Here is a 26,519-nt window from a genome sequence, read left to right as displayed (position 1 = left end):
ACCTGGTATACAGAATAGCAACAATGTGAGAAAGACAAAAAGGGTTAAAATGTTTAAGACTAAGTCCAGAAGTGTTAAAAATGAAAACCTGACTCTCGGAAGACCCAGTAACCAACTCCATCACTTACTTCCTATACAGTCAAACGTGCTACAGATGTCATGTGAATTTACCGATTGACTTATGGAGCAAACTGGAGTCACATCATGCTAAGGTCAACGACATCAACGATATAAGCGAAGTGTTGAGTCCTCTCAAAAAGACTCTCAGAGACAATTTCTGAGTTTTCTTAGTTTTCTAAGTTAAATTGATGTTTATAAGCGAGTGACTTTCTTCATCATTCATTCTATTCTTTTTTCTTTGTAACTTACAGGATTTCTATTCCGTGGGAAGCTCTCTTTGTAAGTATTGATCCGTCAGGACCCTTCCATTCACACATTTCTAATTCTTTGAATAAAAATAATAGTTAGGCCGTTGTTTGGAATACATAATGATAAATAAACAAAGAGAGAGAGAGAGAGAGAGAGAGAGAGAGAGAAGAGAGAGAGAGAACACCCGTGGGTATGATTCGAATGAATGACCTCTAAGAAGGGGAGATTCACCCAAGATACGCATTAACATTCCTCTGTATTGCTTCTAATAATAAGTTTTGGTCAGTCTGCCCATGCCAGTTGGGCTCCCCTCTCACGCCCACTGGACGTGAGGGGCATCTGGAAAGAAAGACCGGTGGAGCTCGGGTATATACGTAGCTGCCAATGAAACGAGGTAATAACTCTCTTATTATGAACTCCAAGGTAAGCGTACATCTTTTGGATGTCTATTAAACTTTAGCTTTCTTTTCCTATAAGACAAGACAAAATTATAATTGGACAACAACACGCATTTCATAAACCCATAATATATATATATATATATATATATATATATATATATATATATATATATATATATGTGTGTGTGTGTGTGTGTGCGTGTGTGTGTGTGTGCGCGCGTGTGCGTGTGTGTGTGTGTATGCGTGTATTTTTGTAGTTTTAGCATTTATCGTTTAATATCCATATTCGAACCATACCGGTGGTGATCCACTCAACATTTAGAACTCCCTTTAGGGGCAAGTGAATCAAAATGAAACTGTTAGTGGTTTAATATTTGTGAAATCGTGTGTATGTGTGTGTGTGCGTGCGTGTGCGCGTGAGCGTGTAAAACACAACTTTAAACGAGACTTGTATACTAAGTCTTTCGAAACGCAATAAGAAAAACGGTAGACAGGAAGGACAAATGCTTATAATATTTAGAAATCAATAAACGAACGTTTCTTTCATGAGAACTGCAAAACGATTAAAAGTTTTTATTGACTATTATGCACCTAAAACACTTGCTCCGGGTCATATTAGGTTATGGCGTGTTTGAGGTCAGATAGGGTTACAGTTTTGAGAATATCAGGTTTTGTGAGAATCAGACTTGGCGTGGGTCATGTTACATTAAGTCTTGCTTAATGACGTTAAGCTAGATTATGGGACGTATAATTGTCTTGCCTCAACTTTGGTCAAGTTTTAGAATGGGACATAGGAAAGAAGACATGACACTTTTAACTCGTACTCTTAAAGCAGTGGCAATTCATATTATGTCGAAAAATTGTATACATTATATATATATAAACCATCATGGTCCAAAACATCACGGGATTAAAAGCCTAATATATTTACTTTAGTTACCCATTTTGCGCAAAAGAGAATGCTTCCATACACTACTTAGAAAATGGACAAGAGACGAAATCGCAAATATCAGGGACTATAAAAAACCTTCAAGGACTTTGTTTGAAAGGGAGATTGGACAGGGAGGGGCACTTATTGTTTCCCTTTTCTCTATTCTTTAGAATATTTTTAATCAGAGTACGTTAGGTCTGATATAACGCAAGTAAATACGACGCTTGCATATTGTTAATGACAGAGTAGTTTACTAATCGATATTCATCACTTTTCAGGCAATCGTTTTTATTTTTTACATGCTGATTTGTGGCCGTTTAAACAATTGTTTGGTTTCCGATGTAATGCTTTTGAAAATACTTAAAAAATTCATACATTTCTGAAAGAAAACTGAAATCGATAAGCTGGCGGCAAAAATATACAATACAAATACTAAAACAAATATTTACCTTCGTCATGGGAACTGACGTGAAAAATTCTTTGTAGGTCCTCTTTGCTCATAGACTGATGAATCTGTAACAAAAGGAAAAAGAAATACTGTTAGAAAATGCCTGAGATAAGGAAGACTGTAGAAAAGAGCAGTGCTACCATTTGCTTAACTGAGGGAGAAGTTATTTATGATAGGATAATTTTCGACAGGCTTGATTAAAGAAATGTTTCTCAGAAACCTTGACGAATTCGTCCTTGGTGTTTTCATGCTACATTGAATATCCTGTTTTTTATTTATCTTTACACAAAAGGAAATACCATTGGGAGAAATGAACCATGAGTACTAGACGGTACAAGAGAGAGAGAGAGAGAGAGAGAGAGAGAGAGAGAGAGAGAGAGAGAGAGAGAGAGAGAGAGAGAGAGAATGTATTGCTTAAATGTAAACTACGGGTAATGTCGCAGGGATGGAAAGCTGCCGGCAGACGTAGATGGAGAGAAGTGGCGGTAGTACCCTTCTACATACCCCTGTCATTTACCTGGAGGTCAGCCCGGAATAAAGTCCGCACCATACACGTCCATATACCAAAAAGAGAAGGTAAAACAGTATCCCACATTGTGACGACGTCTTAAAACTTTCGTTCGAGAGGAAGAAAGAAGAAAGAGCCATTGGGTGGTTTTGCAATATCTTGCGATAAAAATAAGATTGTATTACGTCATGGTTTCGGTTTGTCTACCGTTTCCTTATTGAAGGTCGCCTTTGCAAAAATTTCAGGAATCCTTATCTTCGCTGTGCATCGCTGTATTTGCATAAGTGCCCGATTCGTCACCGTCATCTACTGGCAAGTTCATGAAAAAAATTATGAAAGTTTTTAGTTGCAAGAATTAATATCTTTTTACGAAGTTCCGCCATCTGTTTACTAATCCTATATCGTTCAGGTATAACTCGCGGACAGGTAAGAAGCGAAGGTCCTTTTAGAAACCCGTTAGGATTTTGAAATAAAGGTGGAACAGGTTAAGCGAGACAACCTTTATTATCCGTTTCCTTATTCTTGATGAATCCCAAACTTTCCTATGAATACGGGAAGCGAAACAGAGGGCGACAGAAAATAGACAAGAGGAAGAGAAGGCATCAAGGCTGATGGTACCCGAGAAATTTTTCGATAGCCCTCCCGCTGAGATATTTCTCAAGACTTTGCTGGCAGCTGAGTCATACCGTCATCTTTGGCTGGAATATTCATGAAGCTTCTTCATCAATGTTTTGCTTTCGACCGGGAAATATAATAGATGTTTCGGTTATCGTTTCCGAGGAAAAAAGCACTGGAGGCAGTAAATCCGTATACTGAGATTGAAAGGGAAAATATCGTAATAAAGCTTACTCAAAAAAACTACCTCAGTTTAGTTGGGAAACTGTACAAGCAAATTACCTATGACCTCCCTATGTATATTTTGGTTCACAATGAAGAAATGTATTTGCAAACCCTTCTTCGTCAAAATATCAGGTTTTTTTCTCTTTTTTTTCTTGGCGTATTTATCCAGGAAACACTACTGGTCATTACGTGGCTCAAGGTGTATGTATATAACAAACCTAAGTCTGAACCAGCAGATTGGTAGTACTATTTGTTTTGGCGGAAACGTCATGGGACAAAGCAACTTCTCAACAGAACTCCCGGAGGCATATTCCCGAACTGTAACCGAGTATCGAACCTTCCCTGAAAAAGCGTGACGCCACATCTTAAAAACTAACCATAGAATCTTCTTGAAAACAATCTCATTATTATTTCCCACACCCAAATTACGGTAAGGAAGCTGCTTTAGGCTGACCTAACTGGTGCAATACTAGTATTCATCTCGGGAATTTGCCTCCCGGATCGATCCAGTCATCTCAAGAAGTATGGACTGGGAAATGCCTAACTTCTACCAATATAATGACTTATCTAAATCCACCAATTCAAAGGACTACCCAAGAGTAAGATCTCTCAAAGCAGAGGTTCCCTCGCGACTCCACCTTTCATTTCACGGCCGAAGGATCTCGCTTCCTTCCACTCTCACTGATCTTCCAGGGGAGGAGTTTCCAGAGGGGCGTTTTGTCCTGTTGCCACCACCTTGACAGGTCTCTTGAGAGTAGGGGTGTTGTGAGGGGGGGGTGCGCGAGCGGGGTTACGGGAAAGAGGGTTTTTAGGGTGTTAGCGAGAGGTCCTTGCTTGAGCGGGATGTCGTTAAGAGGGACTGGGATTTCTAAGGATTTGAAAGTGGAGATAAACAAAACGGTTAATATATTGTATTTGAATGGTATTTGCTATCCCGGAAGTTTTTTCATTTATTTATTTATCTATTTTTATCCAAGGTTTTTCAAATCTACCCAAAGCATTAATTCAAAAGACTAGTGAGGATTTGAAAACGTAACGTAACTTGAAGCTAAATGAATTACCGGAAAACACGACACAGAAAAATGAGTCTTAAATCGAAGACCCAAACTATGAACAATACATACAAGGAGATTTGAACGACTTGCAGGCATTATTAATAATAAAAAACATTTTAAACCAAAGGTTACTGGCAAATGGCGAAAGCATGTATCCGGGTGACGGCATTCTAACATTTTATAAATAAAACAAATAAAAAAAAACTGATTAGTCATTGCCAATGCAGAGAAAACTTCCTAGTGCCGTTCAAATCAGCCAATACTGACTGGCACGCAGTGAAGATTTTAATCGATGACATAATATGCTAATACATTTCGAAGCATGAGAGATTTAAATTTTCTGGCCAGAAAAATGAAGTGACCGTCTCTCACCAGCGCTATAAATATTTAAGTTTTATCGCCAGAGGTGTTTGGCTCGACTTCCGCGTCTTGTCGTTCATGTCGGGAACTGTTTGGCAAAACCCAAGGTATAGTACATTCTATATACCTAGGCAAAACCGAAACTCGAACGTGTGTCAGAAACTTTTTCCATTGATGACGTCAGAAGTTTCTGTCTGTTTACATGGACAACTGACCTCCTTACCGTCGCGTCGTGATTGACAGATTTTCTTGATGACTAAGTGTTGGAAAGTAGGGGAAGGATTGGGAAAGGTTGATTATCCAATGTTCCGATACAAACAAATGACTGCTACAACTCTTCGGCAATGACACGTTCCTCTTGCTACCAGGATATCCTTTTCTTTCAATGCCGCGGTCTATTGTTACGCGAATTCGCTTATTGATGAAAAATCCCATTTTCACTTTGTATTTTCCTTTCGTTCGTCTCAGACATTACAGTTCTCCGCTTATCTTCTACGTCCTTCTCCCTTCCCTGTACTGAACAGCCTTCGACTCTTGTTTATCTTCCGCGAATGTGATCCTAACCGTTGATTTTTACGATCGGTAATTCACGAACCGCACAAGAAATACTAGTATTGTTTCTCCTTTGAAAAAAAATCTATTCAAGTTGTTCAAAATGGTTAATATGACTGGTTTTTATTCGAAATGACTTTGTTGCCTGATTTTTCGTCATAAATAATATGATCCCTCTTTTACAATTTCCTTGTTTGAATTTTTTTTTATAGTAACTGTATAAGATGGAATCATCTTCAATAACATTATTACTGTTTAATCGCAAAGCTATGAATGAGTGATATTATCTTTATTTTCTTAATCTCTAGGACTACAGCCGCACTTTTTCTATCACAGGTGAGACACTTCAAGATATAAGCAAACGTTTGGACTTAGAAGCTTCAAGATATAAGCAAACGTTTGGATTTGGAAGCTTCAAGATATAAGCAAACGTTTGGAATTAGACGCCTCAAGATATAAGCAAACGTTTGGATTTGGAAGCTTCAAGATATAAGCAAACGTTTGGATTTGGAAGCTTCAAGATATAAGCAAACGTTTGGACTTAGAAGCTTCAAGATATAAGGATACGTTTGGATTTGGAAGCTTCAAGATATAAGGAAACGTTTGGACTTAGACGCTTCAAGATATAAGGAAACGTTTGGACTTGGAAGCTTCAAGATACAAGCAAACGTTTGGACTTAAAAACTTCAAGAAATAGGCAAACGTTTGGACATGCGTGACTACGGTTCTCGATATAATAATATGGACATCTATGACAACCATGGCCTATTAATTGTTTTTAATTGTATGAAATAAGAGCAATATTATAATTCATATTCAATACATAAGAATCCAGAATACTTCTATATTGATGTATATATTTATGTGTGTATATATATACATGTATATATGCATTTGTATATAGATGTATACACACACACAAACACACACACACACACATATATATATGTATGTATGTATGTATGTATGTATATATGTATGTATGTATGTATGTATGTATGTATGTATATATGTATGTATGTATGTATGCATATTTATCTATCTATATACATATCTACTTATCTATGAATATATATATATATATATATATATAATATATATATATATATATATATATATATATATATACATATATTATTTGTATATGTATTCAATATAGCACGAAAGTATTGTGTGTGAGTGTATAAGGAGCTTTAAATACATACTGTTATTAATTACACGAAATCTTACAACCATTCCTGTGCTAAGAAAGCTGTCCCTGAAACTGCAAGAACAATGAGAGGTTTACTGTTGAAATTTTGTGAGGGTCGCACTTGTATGCACAAAAGCGCACTCTGCAACAAAACTTTGCTCATAACTTGACATCAGGCTTTTCACATCAAGAGCCGGACCCATCTTTCATGGGGAAGCAATCTATATTCCATTTTTATCGAAATTCAGAGTTTTTCTTCCTATGAGACTTTCCGGAAATACATAGTTTTTATGTACAAATTTTGTGTGAGAATAGACGTATGGTAATAAAAAAGTAAAACTCAAAAAAAAAAAAAAAAAAAAAAGAATAAAAGAATGATAAGAGATGCAAAACACAAATTCTGAGAAGGAATAACTGAAGAGACCAAAGTGGAAAGTCTTTTTTTTTTTTTTTTGAAAAGCTGGCAAGAATAAAGAGGGATTTGAACGGGAAAGGAGACGAACAGACGAAAACGTCTTGGAGATCAGTGGGAGATGAATGGAAACCTTGTTCGAACAAGACAAATAAACTATACTGGATTATGAGAAGAAACTCCTCTCTCTCCTACTCTAATCAAGGAAGAGGAAGAAATGAAAAGATCCTGACCCCCTCAGCGGCGCGCTGGTTGGCCCCTGGGGATAGAGAGAGAGGGGTTCCAGCAGAAAGGGTCAACAATGCCGAATTAAATCAAGGATGTTGAACACACCCCCCTTCCCCGCCTCCTTCCCAACCTACCACAACACACACCCACCCACACACGCACACACAGAGTACGCGTTGGTTCCCCTAAGCCGTGACACCCGAACAATGATGCAATTTGCATACCACTTAGAAGCCTTAGCCCTTCCTTCGGACACCATTCCCATCTTTCGGTTATCACGGTTGAAAGGACTTCCTTTGTCTACGGAGATATTTTAGAAAGATTATTTGTATGGGAAATTCTGTGGTGGACGGATCCTTTTTTAAAGGAAATGTTTCAATCGGGGGATGGTTTATTCATTCCCTGATGCTGAGGAATATATTCGCGATTCTAGATGTAAAACGGTTGATGTCAGCTATGCACAGATATGCAATTTTGCGCAACTGTGTTCTACACTGCTGGAGAAATGCATCCTTGAGCTTGGATTATCGCTCCTGTTTGCACTACTCATCACTCTCCGAATATAAATACACTCAGAAGTATATGACAAAGTGGTTTTGGAGATATGATTGCAGTATTCAATATATAATATATATAATATATATATTATATATATCTAATATATATATATATATATATATAATAAAATATATATATATTTGTGTGTGTGTGTGTCGGTGTGTCTGTGAGTGTATTGTTTTAAAAATTTTTCAACTTAAAAGAAACTTGATAATCACAATTTTTAGCGATAAACCACACAGACATTTATATAGTATAAACTATATTATATAATTATATATACACGTAGATAATAAATGTATGTATGTATGTATGTATGTATGTATGTATGTATGTATGTATGTATGTATGTATGTTTGTGCAGTGGCGGAGTAATCTTGGTGCTAGTCATGAAATGAACCCTTGACACTACTGATTAGATTTATGCAAATGCTTAAAGCTCCATTATAACTTTTACACTTTATTGTTTTCATAAAAGATGATAGGCATCGAGTGATTTTTGCATAAAAAACATTTTTTTTTGGTATAAAATCTCACTCCAGGAAAATAAGTTTTTTTTTTTTTTTTTTTACCGAGGTCTCATTTGGCGTGAATCTCAAGTCAATAGCTACTTTCAACAATAGGTGCAATTGCAAAGACATACTACATAGCATCCACCACACCAATCAACAGCTTTCAGTAGATCTGTCACCAATTTGGGGCTTACGCGTTGTGCCTCCGTTCATGACTGTGATTAAGTATATAGCCGAATTCTCTTAGTAATCCAGAAGCCCTTTCCTCCTCGATATGTCGCAAGCACCTTCAGTTCCTCTTACTTTGGAAAGGCATAATGGGTGGAATTTTCCTCACTTATTTTCCGGGAACTAGTACATCAATAAATGTGGAAAGTATTACGTAGACTGGAATGACAGAAAACCTCAATATGTCAAAAATATATCTATCATATTTAACCAGATGCCAGGTATATTTTAGGGAAATCGTCACACTTACATCTGAGAGGAAATAAAGATTTTCGATTAGAATTACCGGAGGCGTTTCTCCTTTCCTCAAAGTATAACTAGGTTGATTTGTGGATTTATTTACTTTTCGGTAAAATAATAACTTTTCGGATACGAAACATTAATTTCCATTTGCGTCAGCTGTTTCGTAGGAGAAAAAACTATAGAAAACAAACGTTCAAATTAAACTTTCATTAACATCAAGAAGTAGAAAAAAATCAGTGACAGATTACAGTTTGAACAAAGGTAACACATGAGTACTACAGCGTAACTTTGCCCCGAAGCTGCAACGGCAAGTGACCGCACTCCATGTGGACCAAAGAATATCGGGTTCTGGGTCACCCCAACAGATGGCTCTGAATGTATGTAAACACACCGCCATCCGGGTTTTGAGGTCCGACCGTAACTCTGTTCTGACGTTTCTTTCAACGAGATGTCGTGATTTGTCAATTCCAAATTATCGTTAGCAACCAAAAAACGTTCTTCGCTTATTCTCTTCTACTCTGGTGAGATGTAATGTACAGCAAAGCACATCCTTCATCATGTAATTTCGGGTAATCTCTGTACTTTCGCTTTCAGCGAAGGACCGAACAGCTGAGCATCGCGGAAATGCGTTTCCTTCTCGGCGCACAAGTGAGAGTTATGATTTAAAAGAAGTACTGCTAAAGACTATATACATCTATTTAGGTGCAACTTTAATGATTTTAAGATATATTTCATTTCTGGTACTGGCGATGTTGTGGCCACTCCAACAGAGGAGAAATAGTAAAATATCATATTTAGGAAAAGACATTTACATTTAATTATAAACTTAAAATATATTTTACAGTGCATGTGGCTGTGTGTCTTCAAAGCGCAATTAGTGAACTCGTATAAAATGTTTAGTTAAAAGCTGTGCTCTTAAAGATAATTATCTGGGAAGACACGACGTGAGCCTATAGTTACGCCTTTCATAACATGTAGTTATAAGAGTCGGTGAAGATTTCAAATGGTAACAACTCCCCTTAAATTAAACACTTGAAGAAAGGATAATGGTCTATGGTCACAATATTCAAAATAATGACGAAATACTGTAACTCATAACTCAAAAACAAGGACGAATGACGCCAAATGAAATGACTGCTTAAGAAGAAAGAAGGGCATTCATCGCCCTTTAAAATCAAATCGTATTCTACCTCGAGACAAATAGCAATAAAAAAATGGGTGGGGGTAGAGGTAGAGGGGAGGGAAATGAGTTTATGGAATGAGGACCTGAGGGAGAAAACTGTTGTGGGGAGCGGGGGGTGGGGGTCCTGGATGCCGTCGTCTGCCCTAATTTGCAAGACTGGCTCGACCACTTTTTGCGCTCATCACTTGCACTGCATTCCGTTTCGTACTGTGATGAATGCATCCCAAAGTTCGTCCTGGTCCTTTGCTGGGCGGGGCGGAGGGGACCTATTTGCTTTCATGTTTCCACTCATCCTTTGAAAGGAAAGGCTTATTTCTTTTGAAAAAGAAATAAGCCAGCAAAAATGACATTTGCGAAGGATTTAGTGAGGAATATCTCAAGGTCTCGCGAATCTTGGCTCTTCTCCAGACACACGATGCCAAGGTCGTTCGTCGAGAAGCGCCCTATTTAAATCTGAGGGATAGATTCGGGATGTCCCAGTTTCCTGAGGATTCTCACGAACAAAAGAAGTCTGGGATCACAACAAAACAAAATATCCTGCTTTCCCCTGGTAATTTCTGAATCCCTCTAAATTCCACCCAGCTGATTTCATCTTTGTAGTGATTCGATCGTCTGTGGAAGTCACGAATTCTTAGGAATGTAGTAACATACGTATAAATGTTTCTGCTTCACTCAGTGAAGATCTCAGCTTGTTATTCAATCATTTTGGATATGATTTCACTGCTGTATTTCATCTTAAATAAAATGACTCATCTCATATGACTTCCGCTCATGGGAAGCAGCTGTTCAAGTTTTCTATTTTATTTTGTTATATTTTTAATTTTTTTTTTTTTTGAGGATTATGTCGTTTTGCAATGTCTGGAGGAGCTGACGGATGTTTTGAGTTTAAGAGTCTAGACTCGGCTTAGTCTTCTTCTTCATCGTCTTTGCCTTCAGCTTTTCCCATTTCTAAATGGGATCGCTGTCTCTAGTTAAACTTCTCCATCTTCCTCTGTCCTGTACATCTAAGATGAAATAAAGCTTAGTAATCCACGATATTGATATTTAGCAACAGAGCATAAACATTTGTTGCTTAAACGTTTTTTGTTTTCACGGGAATTTACAGTCTCGGTTTCATGTGACAACTGAAAAACTCACTGTACTTAGACGAAATCACTTTCGAACATTTGACAAAAGTACTATTGTTACCAAGCTCACGTACTGCTGAACCTCTGGTATCACGTAACAACACTCAATAAAAACCGCACTGAGTTTACACAATAACCCCTTGTGAGTGAGGAAACAGAAAATAACGTAATAGAATAACAATAAAACAATAAAGCGCTGCGGGAAATCAAGGCAGATTGCTGTGCATTGTCATAAGCTAAACAGTGCATTTTATTGTTGGTTTTACACCGAAGCAATTCATGAAGTAATCATATTATTCTCCGATTAGTTATGCAATGTAACGACGCTATTCTGACGGTAAGAGGCCTCATCACCGCACGAATTTCTTTCGAGTAAGTAGAACATATTATATACATGTGCCTGAATGAGTGCATACTTGCATTTCAATTGTTAAAACTATAGCGTAAACCTAAAAGATGCTTAAACCTTAAGCATCCAAAATTATTGTATTTTTTATGACTGTACTTAAAAACACACACACACACACACACACAAATATATATATATATGTATATATATATATATATATATATATATATATATATATATATATATATATATGTATGTGTATGTATGTATGGTATAATAATGATGAGAGAGAGGGAAGGAGAAAGAGAGAGGTTTGACTGAGGATCCTTGCCTTCTGCGGTAGACACCCACCTACGGACGACAAATCTGAGGCGGTGATCAAACCACAGTGAAAGATAATCTTTAGGAAAAGGCAGGAAATCCATGGTTCACATGTGGTGACAGGACTTACGTACATCACTCACACTTACTGTAGCTCTTGTTTTACCAACACCAGGCTGAATTACCGAGCGAGTCGACTTAGCATGTCTTACTTATGACATGCAATATTTACGTTGTTTATATATATATCTATATATACTATTATAATATATATATATGTGTGTGTGTGTGTGTGTGTGTGTGACAGATACAAATGTTTTGTTACAACAGAATTCCATCTAATAAAAGCGCCTTTAAAAACACCAAAGTATAGACAGCAGTCTATAAATACAATACTCACTTTCTATATTTTTGCGATTTTATGGGCGCCTTTATTATATAAATATATATATTTATATATTATTTATATATTATATATATATATATTATTATATATATATATCATATATATTATATTTATATTATGTATATATATATATATACTATTTATTGCTAAATACTTTTGTCTTATTGCCAAAAGTACTTAGCATCCTCAACTTCGTTTAACTTTTTCTTCTGGCTGTAACTTTGTTCTTATTATCATCACCTTTTTACCTTTTTCTTTATTTAAAATCAAACACACACACATATATATACATATATATACATTTTTTTCTTTAATGGTTTATCATTATGTAAATCAAATGATGATTTTGTTTTGGGAATTTAAAGTGGAAGGCGGTGGTGCACTTAGTGTTTCTCTCGCGTAATGTTGATACTTTTTCATGATTAACTCATCTCTGTCTGCCTATCTTTTATTTATCTTACATTTCTCGCAACATTATAGATATAAGTATATATACATATATATATATATACATCTTGATATATATATATATATATATATATATATATATATATATATATATATATATATATATATATATATATATATATATATATATAATATATATATAGAGAGAGAGAGAGAGAGAGAGAGAGAGAGAAGAGAGAGAGAGAGAGAGAGAGAGAGAGACAGAGACAGAGACAGAGAGAGAGAGAGAGTAAATTTATATATATTATCATATACATATTTAAAACCGATTCCATTTTGGTGCCTAATGAGAGTAATCGAGAGAAGTGGTGCAAAACGGAGCGAACTGCCTAAATAAGGCGGCTGAGCTACGAAATTCAGAACATTAAAAAAAAAAAAAAAAAAAACTAGTCCAGCTCCAAAATCAGTTCAGTCCGTCGAAGGGAGAGATCCGCCATTGCCCGTCTTCACTCTGAAAGAGCTTTCCGTTCACTGGAATTTGTCTTCATGTTTGCTACTTGGTTTCCTGAAAGGACATTTGTATGCACTAGGTTCTGTTCAGCACTTAAACTTCACTGCTTTTTTTAGAAGGTTAATAACCTTGTCATTATTATTATTATTATTATTATTATTATTATTATTATTATTATTATTATTATTATTATTATTATTATTATTATTCTTATTCAGCGATAATGCCTTTTTATTCCTTGAGATGACATAATCATATGGACTTAAGACTCTTCGCTGTGTGTTGATAATATTGGTTACTGCCCACGCAAAAAGTGGTCTTGGATCAAGGTTAGAGGCGATCTTTTTCGTTTTTGCTGATGGTAAACAGACTCCTCTTAGACTCGTGCATCTACCACTGCCCATGCTATGAAACTCGAGCAGTCAATCGATATTACTGCTACAGTACTACGCAACTACGAGGAAATTGGAACGCTATTCCGTGCTATCATTCTTCTTTGGAACCGATGAATTTCAAAGAACCTCAGTTGCAGAGAGCGACGGATGGCAAGTCCCACACTGATCAGTGACGAAAACCAACGAGTGGGAAGCTATGCAAGTTACGCCGAGGGCCTATTTAGCTATCATCTATGTTTTACAAGCATTGAAGGACAAGCTGGTTTCCCATTTTGTAACAGTTTTTCAACAACAGCAAACGACAGATCGTCAAGAAAGGAAGGTTACAAATAAAAGGGATCATAGCAGCAAAGCATGGTTTGAGAATTATATGGAAATAAGAGAAGAGTCAACAACGAAGCAACATTAAATTCTCAATAAACAAACATCAAGAGAAGTGAGGAGTGCGAATCAACGACCTGGAATACAACCCACCACAGAACGTCAACCATGCAACACCAGACAACGAAATCACTGAAAAACTGGCCAAGGTTAAGTGTTCCTCACATGATAGATACTTCTATGACCAATACAGACGTGACGTAACTTCTCTTGCAGTTCTTAAGTAATGCAGCCAACGGGCAGGAAACATACGCACACGGAGGCGCGAGGGTTTCTCTTGGAACGATAGAAATGGACGTGATTAAGTAGGCCAAGGGGCGGAGAGAGAGAGAGAGTGGATGATGAGAGTGTAGGTAGAAAAAGTAATGGAGATAACCAAGGGTTAATTTGCTACCAAGGTAAAGTGAGGAGCGTAGTAGGTAAGACGTGGAAAGAGTAGTCCTGATTGCAAACAAGATACAGAGCTTAGGTGAATGAATCCGGAATGACGGCAAAATATAAGTGGATGTAGTAAGTGTTTACGTAACTTAGAATGTACTATAGCAAACAAGCAGCCGGATATGACGTCATCTTTTTACGTTATTACCAGGAAACACACCTGAACTTGAAAATAAATTGAAAAATGACAATGATATTGCAGGCTAATAATTGCAATCTTTTTCATTAACAGGGAGAAAAGGTGATGAAGGTGGGACATCCGAGAGAGAGAGAGAGAGAGAGAGAGAGAGAGAGAGAGAGAGAGAGAGAGAGAGAGTTTCCGTCAACACGGAACAAACCTAAAGTTGAGAATAAATTGAAAACTAATATTTATATCATCGCAGGCAAATAATTGCCATCTTTTTCATTAACAGGGAGAAAAGGTGACGAAGGTTGGATATCCGAGAAGGAGAGAGAGAGAGAGAGAGCGGGAGAGTATCCATCAACACCCTCAAAGCAAATGATATTGCAGTATTGCAGTAGGTCTTTCTGTTTGGTTTGCAGCTCCATCCATAATTTAGCACGTCATCTCGGAATGAGCACATTTCACTTTTCCTGACGTTCATCTCTTTAGCCCCTATTGCCATCGTCATTATTTTCATTATTATTATTAAAAATTGGCAAAGACAACAATAATAACGAAACACCTTAGAAGTGAATGTGCAAATGATGAACAATAACACTAAGTAAGTAAATGCAGTGGGGGATCTAGTAATCTTTCATTAGCATTAGGGGACGCTTAAGATTATATAATATATATATATATTATATATATATATTATATAATATATATATATATATATATATATATTATATATATATATTATGTAACATGTACCACATACGATGCATATATATCAATATTTATATATGTATGCAACACATTTATGTAGCACACACAGTAGTATTAGTGTTTGTTGCTGCTATTGTTTTAGTTGCTGTACAATTGTTGTTGAAATAATCATGAACTAAGCAAATTTTTGCTACTAATAATGATTCATTGAAAGAAAACTATATTCTATTCATATCCAAGTGGCCCCCCGTAAATCAGACACTGGTAATACTAAAAGAAATGCATAAAACCAAATCTTATGCGCTCTCTAGAAAAACTGCTAAAGAACTCGAGGTATTATCACATTTGAACGCACACGGCACCTGAGACCATTCGCACCGACGTGATAATGTTTAGGTTAACCTCATCCAGCAGCCAAGCCTCTTCCATCCAGCGAACTGGAGTCAACAATCGAAAAGTAAAAGCGCATAACAGCCCTCAGCTGCTCCTGCGGCCACTTTCTCGCTTAACACAAGAAGTGACGTTCGAGCCAACAGCTGTTACGACGGGAGAGTGAATTCACGAGCACAAAGACAGAAAGTGAAATCAAGGGGGTCTCCGTTTTCCCGGCAAACACTTTTGCCATCTTGTGGTCGCCGCCGATGATGGTCATAGAAGGCTTAGAGTGGTTGTTCATCATTCTATCCTTTTTTTCCCTCTTCCTCCTGCCCCTCTTATGTTTTTTCTTTAACGTAATGGAGTCAGATTAAAAGGCGCAGTTAGATAAGGATGGTGGGGTAAGATTTTTTTTTTTCCATTCGCAAGTAGGAGATGAGTTGCAGTGTTACTACATCAAGGTCATTGAGTTTCCTCTTCTTGTTATGTCTCTATTGTGTTCGTTTGCATAACTGTCGAAACAACGATTTAAGTTGTGCTTCTAACTGCTCAAGAATGATGGCCGTCTTTGGAATGTGTAACTCTACTTAAATACTCAATAGATAATTGCTACACAAATGAATACTGAGCTAGCAACAGAACAGATTTTTACCTCTCATTATGTACGAACGCCGGAGGAAAAATTATTTTCCTATTTCCCTTTTCACTCACTGTTGATGTATGTGAAGATTTTTTATGTACACTGATATGAGCGTTCATTATGTTATCAATTTTTGAAACTTTTGAAACTCACTATCCTAGTTGATCGATTTTGAATGAAAAAGAAGTCAAATTTTGAATGCTTAAAACCGAAATTCTGAATAAAAAGTTGAATGACCCATAAAATGCTAGTCCCATTTTTTTGTTTATGAATATATATATATATATATCTATATATATATAATATATATATATATATATATATATGTGACAACCAAACACTGAAACATATCTATATATACTATACATAACATACATAACATTACAATACATACTAACATACATACATTATATTATAAAATATATATATAATATATATATACCATATATATATATATTATATATATATTTATATATATGTTATATATATATATATATATATATATATATATATATATATAAACAAACCAGGAACACTGAAAAATATCTCTATTATTTTAAAAGGTGAACGTGAAAACCTCAAATATTGGAAGTTGCCGAATGTGTAGAATATTAAAATACGACAATAAATACAAAGCGGCAAATATATTTTACGCGGACAAAAGCAATATAACTCTTTGCTCAGTTCCTTTAAAGAACAAGTGTTATTCACTGATATGCTGTTTGGAGACTCGACTCGTTTAATCTTCAATTTTTTTCGAAAGGATTTATCATCAGATATGAAAAAAAGGACGCTCTCATTACGCAGGAGCCTTGGATGGGATGACATTGGGCCTTGTATCTTGTTAATACCTGTGATTGAAGGTATCTGGCGTCAGGGTGAATCACAGGGCAAGTGTATCAAGAAATTACTCTATGAATTATTTGTCGGTGGGAGAAGAACTATAAAAACAGCTGAAAAACATTGAAACGCAATCAATTTCGAATTTCTCAATGCACAAGCAATCACTTCTCTCACGCGACCTTATCTTATCACTTCAAGAAAAAGTATTTAAGTCAAAGTACATTTATCATATTTTTGTATATCTTTGTAGTTGTACACGCATAGTCCTCTGAAAATTTAAATATAGACAAGTAATGTTTGTTTACACAAAATAAAAGAAGAAGAATATGGTGAGGAAGACGAGATGGGAAAATAAACAATTAAACATTACATGTGCAATTCTGGTATCCAAATACGCAGTCCTCGTCAATTCACGCGTATGCGCAATTTCGCAAAGTCATAAACAAGAGTTGCCAAACGCGTATTTCTTTTTAAATAACATCTAGATATCTCGCGTAGGACCGTGCCACATTCCAGGTACTCACAGATAATGATCTTAAATTTAGTTTGCTTTATGAGTTCCTACGGGCTTTTATCAGAACGTTAACATTCGCGGATTGAGATAACACACTGTGGCTTCCAACCCTGGACAAACGATAATCCTCGGTAAAAGATGATAAAAGATGAGACGAAGAAGGGTGAGAGAAGGAACGAAAAAATTGTACAAAGGATCACCTGGTACCTCGGCAGGATTTGGCAAAATAAAAATGATGGGCGTATAGGGATTTTTTTTAGATGCTTCGTCGTGCGCAAGTATTTGATTTTATAAGTCACTGACTGAACTGAAGGACAGCAAGTACGTTTAGATTTTTTCAACTTTTGATTTACACATACACCAGATTTGGGTCAGTTCAAGACCACGTATTGCAAAGAAAAAAAAAAGAAGAAAAAAAATACTGGTTACAGAAATCAAGTAAGCGCTGTTTTAACAAGTAAAAAAAATTGCTGTCCCAACTTTTAAGCCTTGTAAGCATACTGGGTATGTACAGAAGGAATACTGAGAGGAATTTGTCTTCTGTCCTACCACCAAGGGCCATTCTTTTTTTCCTCCACGTCCGTCCCTTTCTCTTTAGATGAGAGCACGTACAACGCATCTGTTGTAAAATATAATTTCATTTCTGTTGGCTTTAGCACAGGGCAGCCGAGACGCCCACCGGGAGAGAATCAGGTGGGAAGATATTCTGAGAGCACTCATTTAATGACAGGGCTCGACCGTGTAAGCAAGGCTCATAATAGCCTAGTAGCTTGGGGCACCGGTTCCCGCAAAAAGGTAATGGGCATTTGCTGTAAGAACGACTTGGTATGGGCAGAGAGTAAGGCAAATAATTGCAATAACCACAGAGTACATACGCTCTAACTGCCAAAGTAACAGAGCTCTTCTCGTGGCATCCAGGGGGAGTCAGCTTCCAAAAGGTTCCTTCAACAGTCAGCAAGTGACCTACTCGATATTTAGCCTCTGCTTTTATTTCTAAATTGTGCGGCCTTATGGTTGTTTCTTTGGTGAGTATGATTGTGTGTGTGCGTGTGTGTGTGTTACAGAGAGAGAGAGAGAGAGAGAGAGAGAGAGAGAGAGAGAGAGAGAGAGAGAGAGAGAGATACTTTAATAGAAAGTCAACTTTCAGACCTGCTGATTACGTGATATGACCGTCGAGAACCCTGACTTCTCCATCTAGTCTGGAGCCTCGACGATGCCTCTCAAACTTTGGGTGTTAGTTTATTCACGCAAGGAACGTAATACATTAACTTTCTTGTCTGTCATGATTTCGAAAACGTGATTAATAATATCTAGTCAGAATTGTATTTCTGTAAGAAAATTGGATAAAAATTCCTGTCATCATCTAGACCTTCACCTATAAAATACACTAATCTTGGTAATAATCATTAGTAATTTCGAAAATGAGGCAGAATGACACGAACCACTTTTGAATAAAACTGACCATATCTTAAGAATTTAGCTCTTTTTAGAAACCTGACAAAAGATTCGGTTCGTCTGCCCACCTAAAAGAGACGCAGTAGTCATAATATATGAGCGACCCGAGGAAGCATTAGTGCCTGTGCAGCGGCCCACCCCTGAAGACGTTTTGTCACTTACATTACGAGATGGTGACCTCTAAAGGATGTTGCCAAGAGGCAGATGACGACCGCTGTCGGAAGCAAAAAACAGATCACACTTCCTTTTGAACCTCGGTTATATCGGTTATATCGTCCAAATTTAAATTTCCGGGTACATTGGGACTCAACCCTTTAAAACGTCATTCAAAATGCCATTAGTTTCATGAATCTCACCTCTTTGAGAATGTCTGCAGCCTGTTTTTATCATCACACAGGTTCATGCGTCAAAGATCTAGTTTGGGATTTGGGAGAGGAAGTAACAGGGACGTTCATTTAGCATGAACGGCTTCGCAGAAAAGGGGTTTGTTCCCGTTCTTCTTAAAAAGGGGGACTGAACACATTCCATTGGTGAAAGGAGTGTTTCACTTTTGCAAGGAGAATAATTAGAAGACTCTTCATGGCGCCAACGCGAACGGTTTCGCAGAAAAGGTGTTCCGTTTCTAAAAGGGACTGACACATCATGAAAGGAGTATATCGAATTTGCAAGGAGACTCTTCATGGCGCCAAAACGGAGACGAAGACTATTCATATTATCGTTACATTACGAAACGAAACACTCTCTCAGGTCTTCGTGTTTACGCCTCGAGATGTTAATGATCTAGTTTTCCCGAGACTGTTTCTTTTTACCTTAATGCTGGAGACTTTCTTCTCTCACTTTCTAGACCCAGAAATTCCTTCCGCGAAGATTAGAAGAAAGTTAGTGAAAGTTACTCGATATTCTACCAGACCTTACTTTTGGTGTGCATAAAGAATTCACATAAATAAGCCAGACACTGAGGGGTGATATTATCCTGCCCAGTGATACTGATATAACTTATAATTGAGCAAACGAAGCTCTCTTGCAATTGTCGTTGGAAGTTTGATATCAGGGACATCGGTATTTGTGAAGCCAAATAGCTACCAACCATTCAATTAATTGTTGATTTAACAAAATGAGGTCCGCTACACCTCTAGATAAAAACCAACTAATGTCATCATCTGCCAATAATTGTGTAATGAACAACAGATTTTATCTAATATAAAATAAACAAAACCAGACACACACACACACACACACACATATATATATATATATATATATATATATATATATATATATATATATATATTATATATATAATATATATAAACAAAGTTACAGCCACGGAGGAAAATTGAAACACTGGAGATGCTAAGTACTTTCGCCTTGGTAATAAAACGACAGTACTTGGCATCTCCGGTGGTTCAATTTTCCTTCGTGACTGTAACTTTGTTTATATATATATATATATATATATATATATATATATATATATGTACATATACATATGTATATATATATGTCTATATATGGATATATGTATGTATCATATATATGTCTATATATCTATACATATATGCTTATGTATGTATTACATCTATGGCTATATATGTATACATATATGCATACTTCAAATACATGACACTTTATTTCTTAGTGATTTAAAATTATATATATATATATATATAGATATGTATATATATATATATATATATATATATATATATATATATATATAGGTATATATATATATCTATATATATATATATATATATATATATATATACGTATATATATAATATATATATATATTATGTACGTAATGTACTATGTATATGCCAGCTAAGATGTTTACATTGATTGAATGCAATTGCAAAAGCAGCGAGTTCTTGGTTCCTTTCCTTCTATGTGTATAGAATTCATCTCCTATTTGGAGAGTGGCATTCAGCCCCTTATCATAAAATGCCGAGTTCATAATCTTCAGAGATGACGGTTGAATCTTCATGAAGTTAAACGAAGGGGACCTGAGGAATATTGAAACAATTTTACGAAATAAAACCTGAAAACTTTAAAAAGGCGATGCAATGAGCATAACGCTCGATCTCTAACCCTAAATGTTCAGGAGGTTAAAATGTAAGTACATTTCTGTCTTACCACTTCGAAGGAACATGGCGGTTTCTATGTATGTTGTGACATGTATTGAAGGTGACGTAACTGAGAAGATGGAAAAGTCCCAGATTATAGCCTTGGCTGTTTCCCTTAATGAGTCTATGAACGTGTGTGGGAAAATACTGTGTAGCTGAATAGATAAATGAATAATACACACACACGCATATATATATATATATATATATATATATATATATATATATAATATATATATATATATATATATATATATTAACAGACTGAAACCATATATAAATAAAGAAGGGCCACAGAAAAGCGAAAAATCCGTACCATTCGTGTGTGTAACAAGGGAAACCGCACGGGGCTAGTTTAATTACAAAGTGAATAATGAGCTTCCTTACTTATCGAGGCCAACAAGCGTGAAAACAATACAAGGATGTCTACTTCAGCTGTTAGTAAACTGCAATATTCAGTAAGACCATAACAAGGAGTTCACTCGACTCTCCAAGAGGCGTCGTTAGCGAAACAGGAGCCTTTTAAGGCAACAGAGCTCTTCTACTGTGTAGTTTGTTAGCGGTACCCCAAGCTACCATGGTGTGTGTGTGTGTGTGTGTGTGTGTGTGTGTGTGTGTGTGTGTGTGTGTGTGTGTGTGTGTGTGCGTGTGTGAATGTGTGTGTTAAGAGAATAGAAATAGAGTGTCCCCCAACTGAGATGAAACCAAAGTAGCGAAATATAGAATGATAGTTCAAGTACAAGGATTCATCAGCCTCCTTCAGGTCAGAAGTGTCGTTAGGTATCTCATAAGCTTTGGATGAAAATGTATACTTTTACACAAATAAGAGGTACGCCCATTTAACTTTAGGTGTAATTCTTAAAACATATACGAACTCACATCACATAACAGATTATGTAGGTACAACGTACTGTTGTTTTATATATATATATATATATATATATATATATATATATATATATATATATATATACATGTATATAATATAGAGTTCCTATAATGAAGTCATGTGCATCTACTGTGATTTTTTAAAGAAATATATATATATATATATATATATATATATTATATATATATATATATATATATAAAACATTCTGCACATGCATTATCAGCAAACATGATAAAACAATATTTACAGATCAAGAAATGCTTGTAACGTCTGCGAGAACAACAGTTGATGATTATTCCTCTTCATACAAGGCATTAACTCAAACAAATAGAGAAGAGTGAAAGAGAACAGGGAAAGGACGGACGGGAATATCCAGTTAGCCATCTCCCAAGAAATGGGCAAAAGAAGGAATGACGATAATTATGGGGGGGGGGTGGGGGGGGGGGGGGGGGGGGGGGGGGGGGGGGGGGGGGGGGGGGGGGGGGGGGGGGGTCGTCTTACCTGTGAGTTTGGCAGGGCGTAGGACGCGACAGAGACAGCGCATAGTACAGCAATCCTGAGGATACTCCAGCCGTTGGCACTCATCCTGAAAAGCAGTAAAATAAGAGAGATGATTCGACTGAACTTGTTTGCTTTCTGAAGTGTTCCTGTTTCTTGTTAAAAAAAATGAACGTGTCTTATCAATTGTATCAGCAATAAATACAAATCTGCATAAACTGTGTCCATTACAGTCTTTACATGCCTTACAAAGGGTTCTAGTACGTAGCCATAAAGTGGGATCTAATGTCTATACAATTAGTCAATTGAGGTTTTATGCTTATGAACGGGAACGTAATCTTATTTCTTACTATAGCAACATTAAAGTACATCCAGCATAAGTATTGAGTACTTTTAGGAAAAGTATACATGTACAACGAAAATCGCCGAGCTGTGCAGTTTCGTTAAATGCCATAATCTATTTATTTACTTCTGGTTATCGGTACATTCATCGCTAATCAAGACACTCAGCGTATCATCCCTTAGCTAAATTGACCCAAGGTTGTATGTGTGACGTTGTATTCCAACATTTGGAGAGAATCAAAGTCTAAAAAAGCAAACACATCGCGCAAAGAAAACAAACGAAGAGCGACATCGAACGCAGATCGTCGTCACCTGCGAGCCTTTTTCCCGTTTGCGTTGAGTCGTTTCATGTTTCGTCTTCCGCTCATTTCACCGACCACAGACTGATATAATGTCTGCCTGCCGTCTAGCTGCTCCGGCTCTCTCATAATGATCAATTTACTCGGACATATACTCTCTCTCTGTAGTTGTTTTGCAACGATATTGGAAGAGAGTCGGATTCTCTCGTTTGTTCATTTCTGTCATTCTAGACTCCAGCGGCGAGAAGCCAGTCTCCTCCTCCGGTCGTTTTCGTTTTATGCTTTGAGGATGGAGATTATATTCTGATCTCACTCGATGCTCTAGGCGTTGCAGATGAGGATTGACTCTTATTCTCTTATTTTCGACCTTCTAGATCTGTATGTTCCTTTTCGGACAGAATTCTATTCCCTGGAAAGTGTCGTCATTTCGCCGATACCAAGCGAATTCGTGATAAGCTGCGGTGGTTTGCACCACGCCCTCTTCGATGCGGCATTATACCAACTGGCGAATTTCATGAATTTTCTGGCCTTTTCAGTCTTCTCGCATCGAAGCCGGTTTCTTCTTTTTATCTCCCTCCTCTCTGGGGGCCGGCGGTATGATTGCGGCGTTGCAAAGGTGAAGGGCGCAATAGTCTGCATTTGCATTATAAACTTAAATCATTAAAGACGATATTCGAGATGCTAAGCAAAGACCACAGGAGCATATAACTGTCAACACAAACAATGACGTCTGTAGTTATCATCATTTCGCATTACCCTAAAGAAAGACCATAGCCGTAGCTGTGGGTCGTGCAACCAGGAAAAGTAAACGTATACTTTAACCACACCTGCTGCGTCTCATTTTTATTTTCTCTTCTTTAAAAATGGGGGACGCTTCTTCGTAAGGAGGGTATCAGTTGTCGTTCCCAGAAACTGCAAGTAGTTATGCAATGCTGGCGATTTTGAAACAAGTAGATGGATCCTGTTTATATATGAAATTCTAACGTGATGCAGATACTCTACTTGAATCACACATATTCTTTCTCTGTTCTCTTGAATATTTACCTATGGATCGTCTAGGAATGTTCTCATAGCAATATAGCTATTCAAACAGTCAAATCCCCCTCTATAGTAAAATATTCAAAATGCACTGAGTATGTTAAAGAAGTTTTGTATCTCAAAATTCCGGACAAGAACCTTCAGGCGTAACCTTGGAGTATTCGCATTTGCAAAACAAACATGGAAATAGTCATTTTTTTTCTTTATCCGAATCCTTTTTATAATTGGTGAACTGCAACTAGTTTGAAGTCGAAAGGAAAAGTTTTTTTTCTCTGGTATTTCAAGGTTACAGATTACATGTTCAACACCAAAGAGATGCCGCCACGGAAGACTTGACACGGCACTGGGAACTGGCGTTGTTTGTTATCATTTCAGATTGTTTATTTTACTCATCTATCATCAATTTTGTCCTGCAACGTCGATTGGATTTGATCCATCTAACACTTGTAACAGAACATTGGAATTCACTCTGGTGTACAAAAGCAACTCAAGCTTCAAAAGGAACCGAACATCGGTCCGAAGCCGCAGTTGAGACCATCTCGAACAGGTACCCGCAGACGTGGGTGTTACCCCCCCCGCCTCTCCCCCGGGGTGTTAACCTTGCTACGTCACAGAACTCTTCAGGGTAACATGGATCAAGGTAATAAGGCTTGCGTTAAGCCAAACTGATAATCATTTGAATAGGAAAAAATGTATAAGACGAGCGCTATTAGATTTAACTCCTAAGGGAAAAAAAAAATATATATATATATATATATATATATATATATATATATATATATATATATATATATATATATATATATAAATATGTACGATGAGACGTACTTATTGTCAACTAAGATATTCCCCTTCCGTTTATATATGTGAAATATATTATATCTAAGATAGAGCGAATTGGATACTCGCTTATGAACCACGGTGATGTGATAAAATTCATAATATATATATTGATTAGTGAAAACCGCAAGAGGATTTATATAGATGAACATCTATCTGTCTTTCTTACATGGAGATTTCATAGCCATACCTAAGCAAGCACTCAGGAAGAGTCAAGTGAATGAAGGAATCACGTACGCCTACTGCGCAGACGAGGCGCGTAATTACCTGCTAATGGAGTGGAGCGCTCTGGAATTACTCGCTAATTGCTAGACTTCAGGAATGTTGAATATTCTGGTGATTACAAATACTGAAATGGCATCACAAATTTGTTATATAGCAGCAACAGCCTTGTTCCATAATACCTTTATTCATATATAAGTATTAAGCTACAAATGTCCTTTAATATACGGTTCGCTCTACCTCGGATATAATATATTTTCATAAATGTAAAACGAAGGGGAATTTTGGTTAATTGTACCCGCTTTATCAAAGCTACAACCCAGGTGGTTGAAATAACTGGATGAGGAAGAAGGTTCCACTTTCCTACAATTTCAGCAAAATCTCAAAGAAAACTGATAGAGATTGTCTCAAATTTACTCAGAATATGCCAGAGGAGAAGCAAGAAGGGCATCTCTTATTGCTTTTAAGTTTCTAATAAGCAAAGGAATTCAGCCGAGTGATTTTTCAATGGCGAAGAGTTCTCAGATCACGTTGCCTGAAAAAACTGAAAGGCTGTTGTTTAGTGAATTCGACTATTGTCGTCGCTGTCAGAAGAACCCATTGAGTGCCATATTGTCAAAGACTTTTTATTTTGTTTTTTTTTATTGGGGGGCGGGGTCGGTAACCAAAACAAGGCCACTGTTCGTTACTGCAAAAAAAGACTGGCATTTTGTTGTAAAAATCAAAACCCAGTCACTGATGAGTGGAAAGACTGGTTGATCATCCTTTTCTAGTCCTTCAGTATTGCTCATACCTGTCAACAGCTAAGAGCTCCTATATTAGACAATAAAAATGAAGGCCAAAGATCTGTAAACAGATTCCTCAACTTATATTCAGGAATTATTGGTAAATGCTGTAAGTGACCCTGAGGTTATCATGCCATTCTAACATATTTCTGTTACCATTACTTCTCACTGGATTAGATGAAAAATCTTAGAAATGAAACAAGATGAGTAAAATCACGGCATACAAAAAGTATGTTGACAATAATCCGCTCGTCTGAAGAAACTGACATTCAGGAGGGTGGAAATTCTACGGTTACAGCACAACCCTCTTCTACCGTCTCGAATCTTGACGGAATGACAAGTGAAATCAACAAGAATAGGCACAACACTTCAAGGGAATGAGAGAAGAACAGACGAGGCGAAGGGGAGAGAGTGCGCTCTCTAGACGCTGATATACACGAAGCAGAGTAATGAGCCGATTTC

At 36.8% G+C, this 26,519-nt stretch overlaps 1 protein-coding gene across 3 annotated transcripts in view; it reads right to left on the bottom strand.

Annotated features, from left to right (window-relative positions):
• Positions 1-26,519, bottom strand: part of LOC135212775 (A disintegrin and metalloproteinase with thrombospondin motifs like) — a 366,084-nt gene that overhangs the window by 42,835 nt on the left and 296,730 nt on the right. For all 3 annotated transcript variants that reach the window (XM_064246547.1, XM_064246548.1, XM_064246546.1), the window contains exons 2-3: positions 22,535-22,619; positions 2,151-2,214 (exon numbers count right to left, since the gene is read on the bottom strand). In XM_064246547.1, the coding sequence (XP_064102617.1) occupies positions 2,151-2,214; positions 22,535-22,618 (148 nt within the window). In that variant the 5' untranslated portion in view covers position 22,619. The remainder of the gene's footprint in view (positions 1-2,150; positions 2,215-22,534; positions 22,620-26,519) is intronic.

Source organism: Macrobrachium nipponense, chromosome 41 (genome assembly GCF_015104395.2).
Source record: "Macrobrachium nipponense isolate FS-2020 chromosome 41, ASM1510439v2, whole genome shotgun sequence".
Classification (NCBI taxonomy): Eukaryota; Metazoa; Arthropoda; class Malacostraca; order Decapoda; family Palaemonidae; genus Macrobrachium; species Macrobrachium nipponense.
Note: the sequence above shows the minus strand (reverse complement) of the source record. Positions and strands in the feature narration are given on the sequence as shown.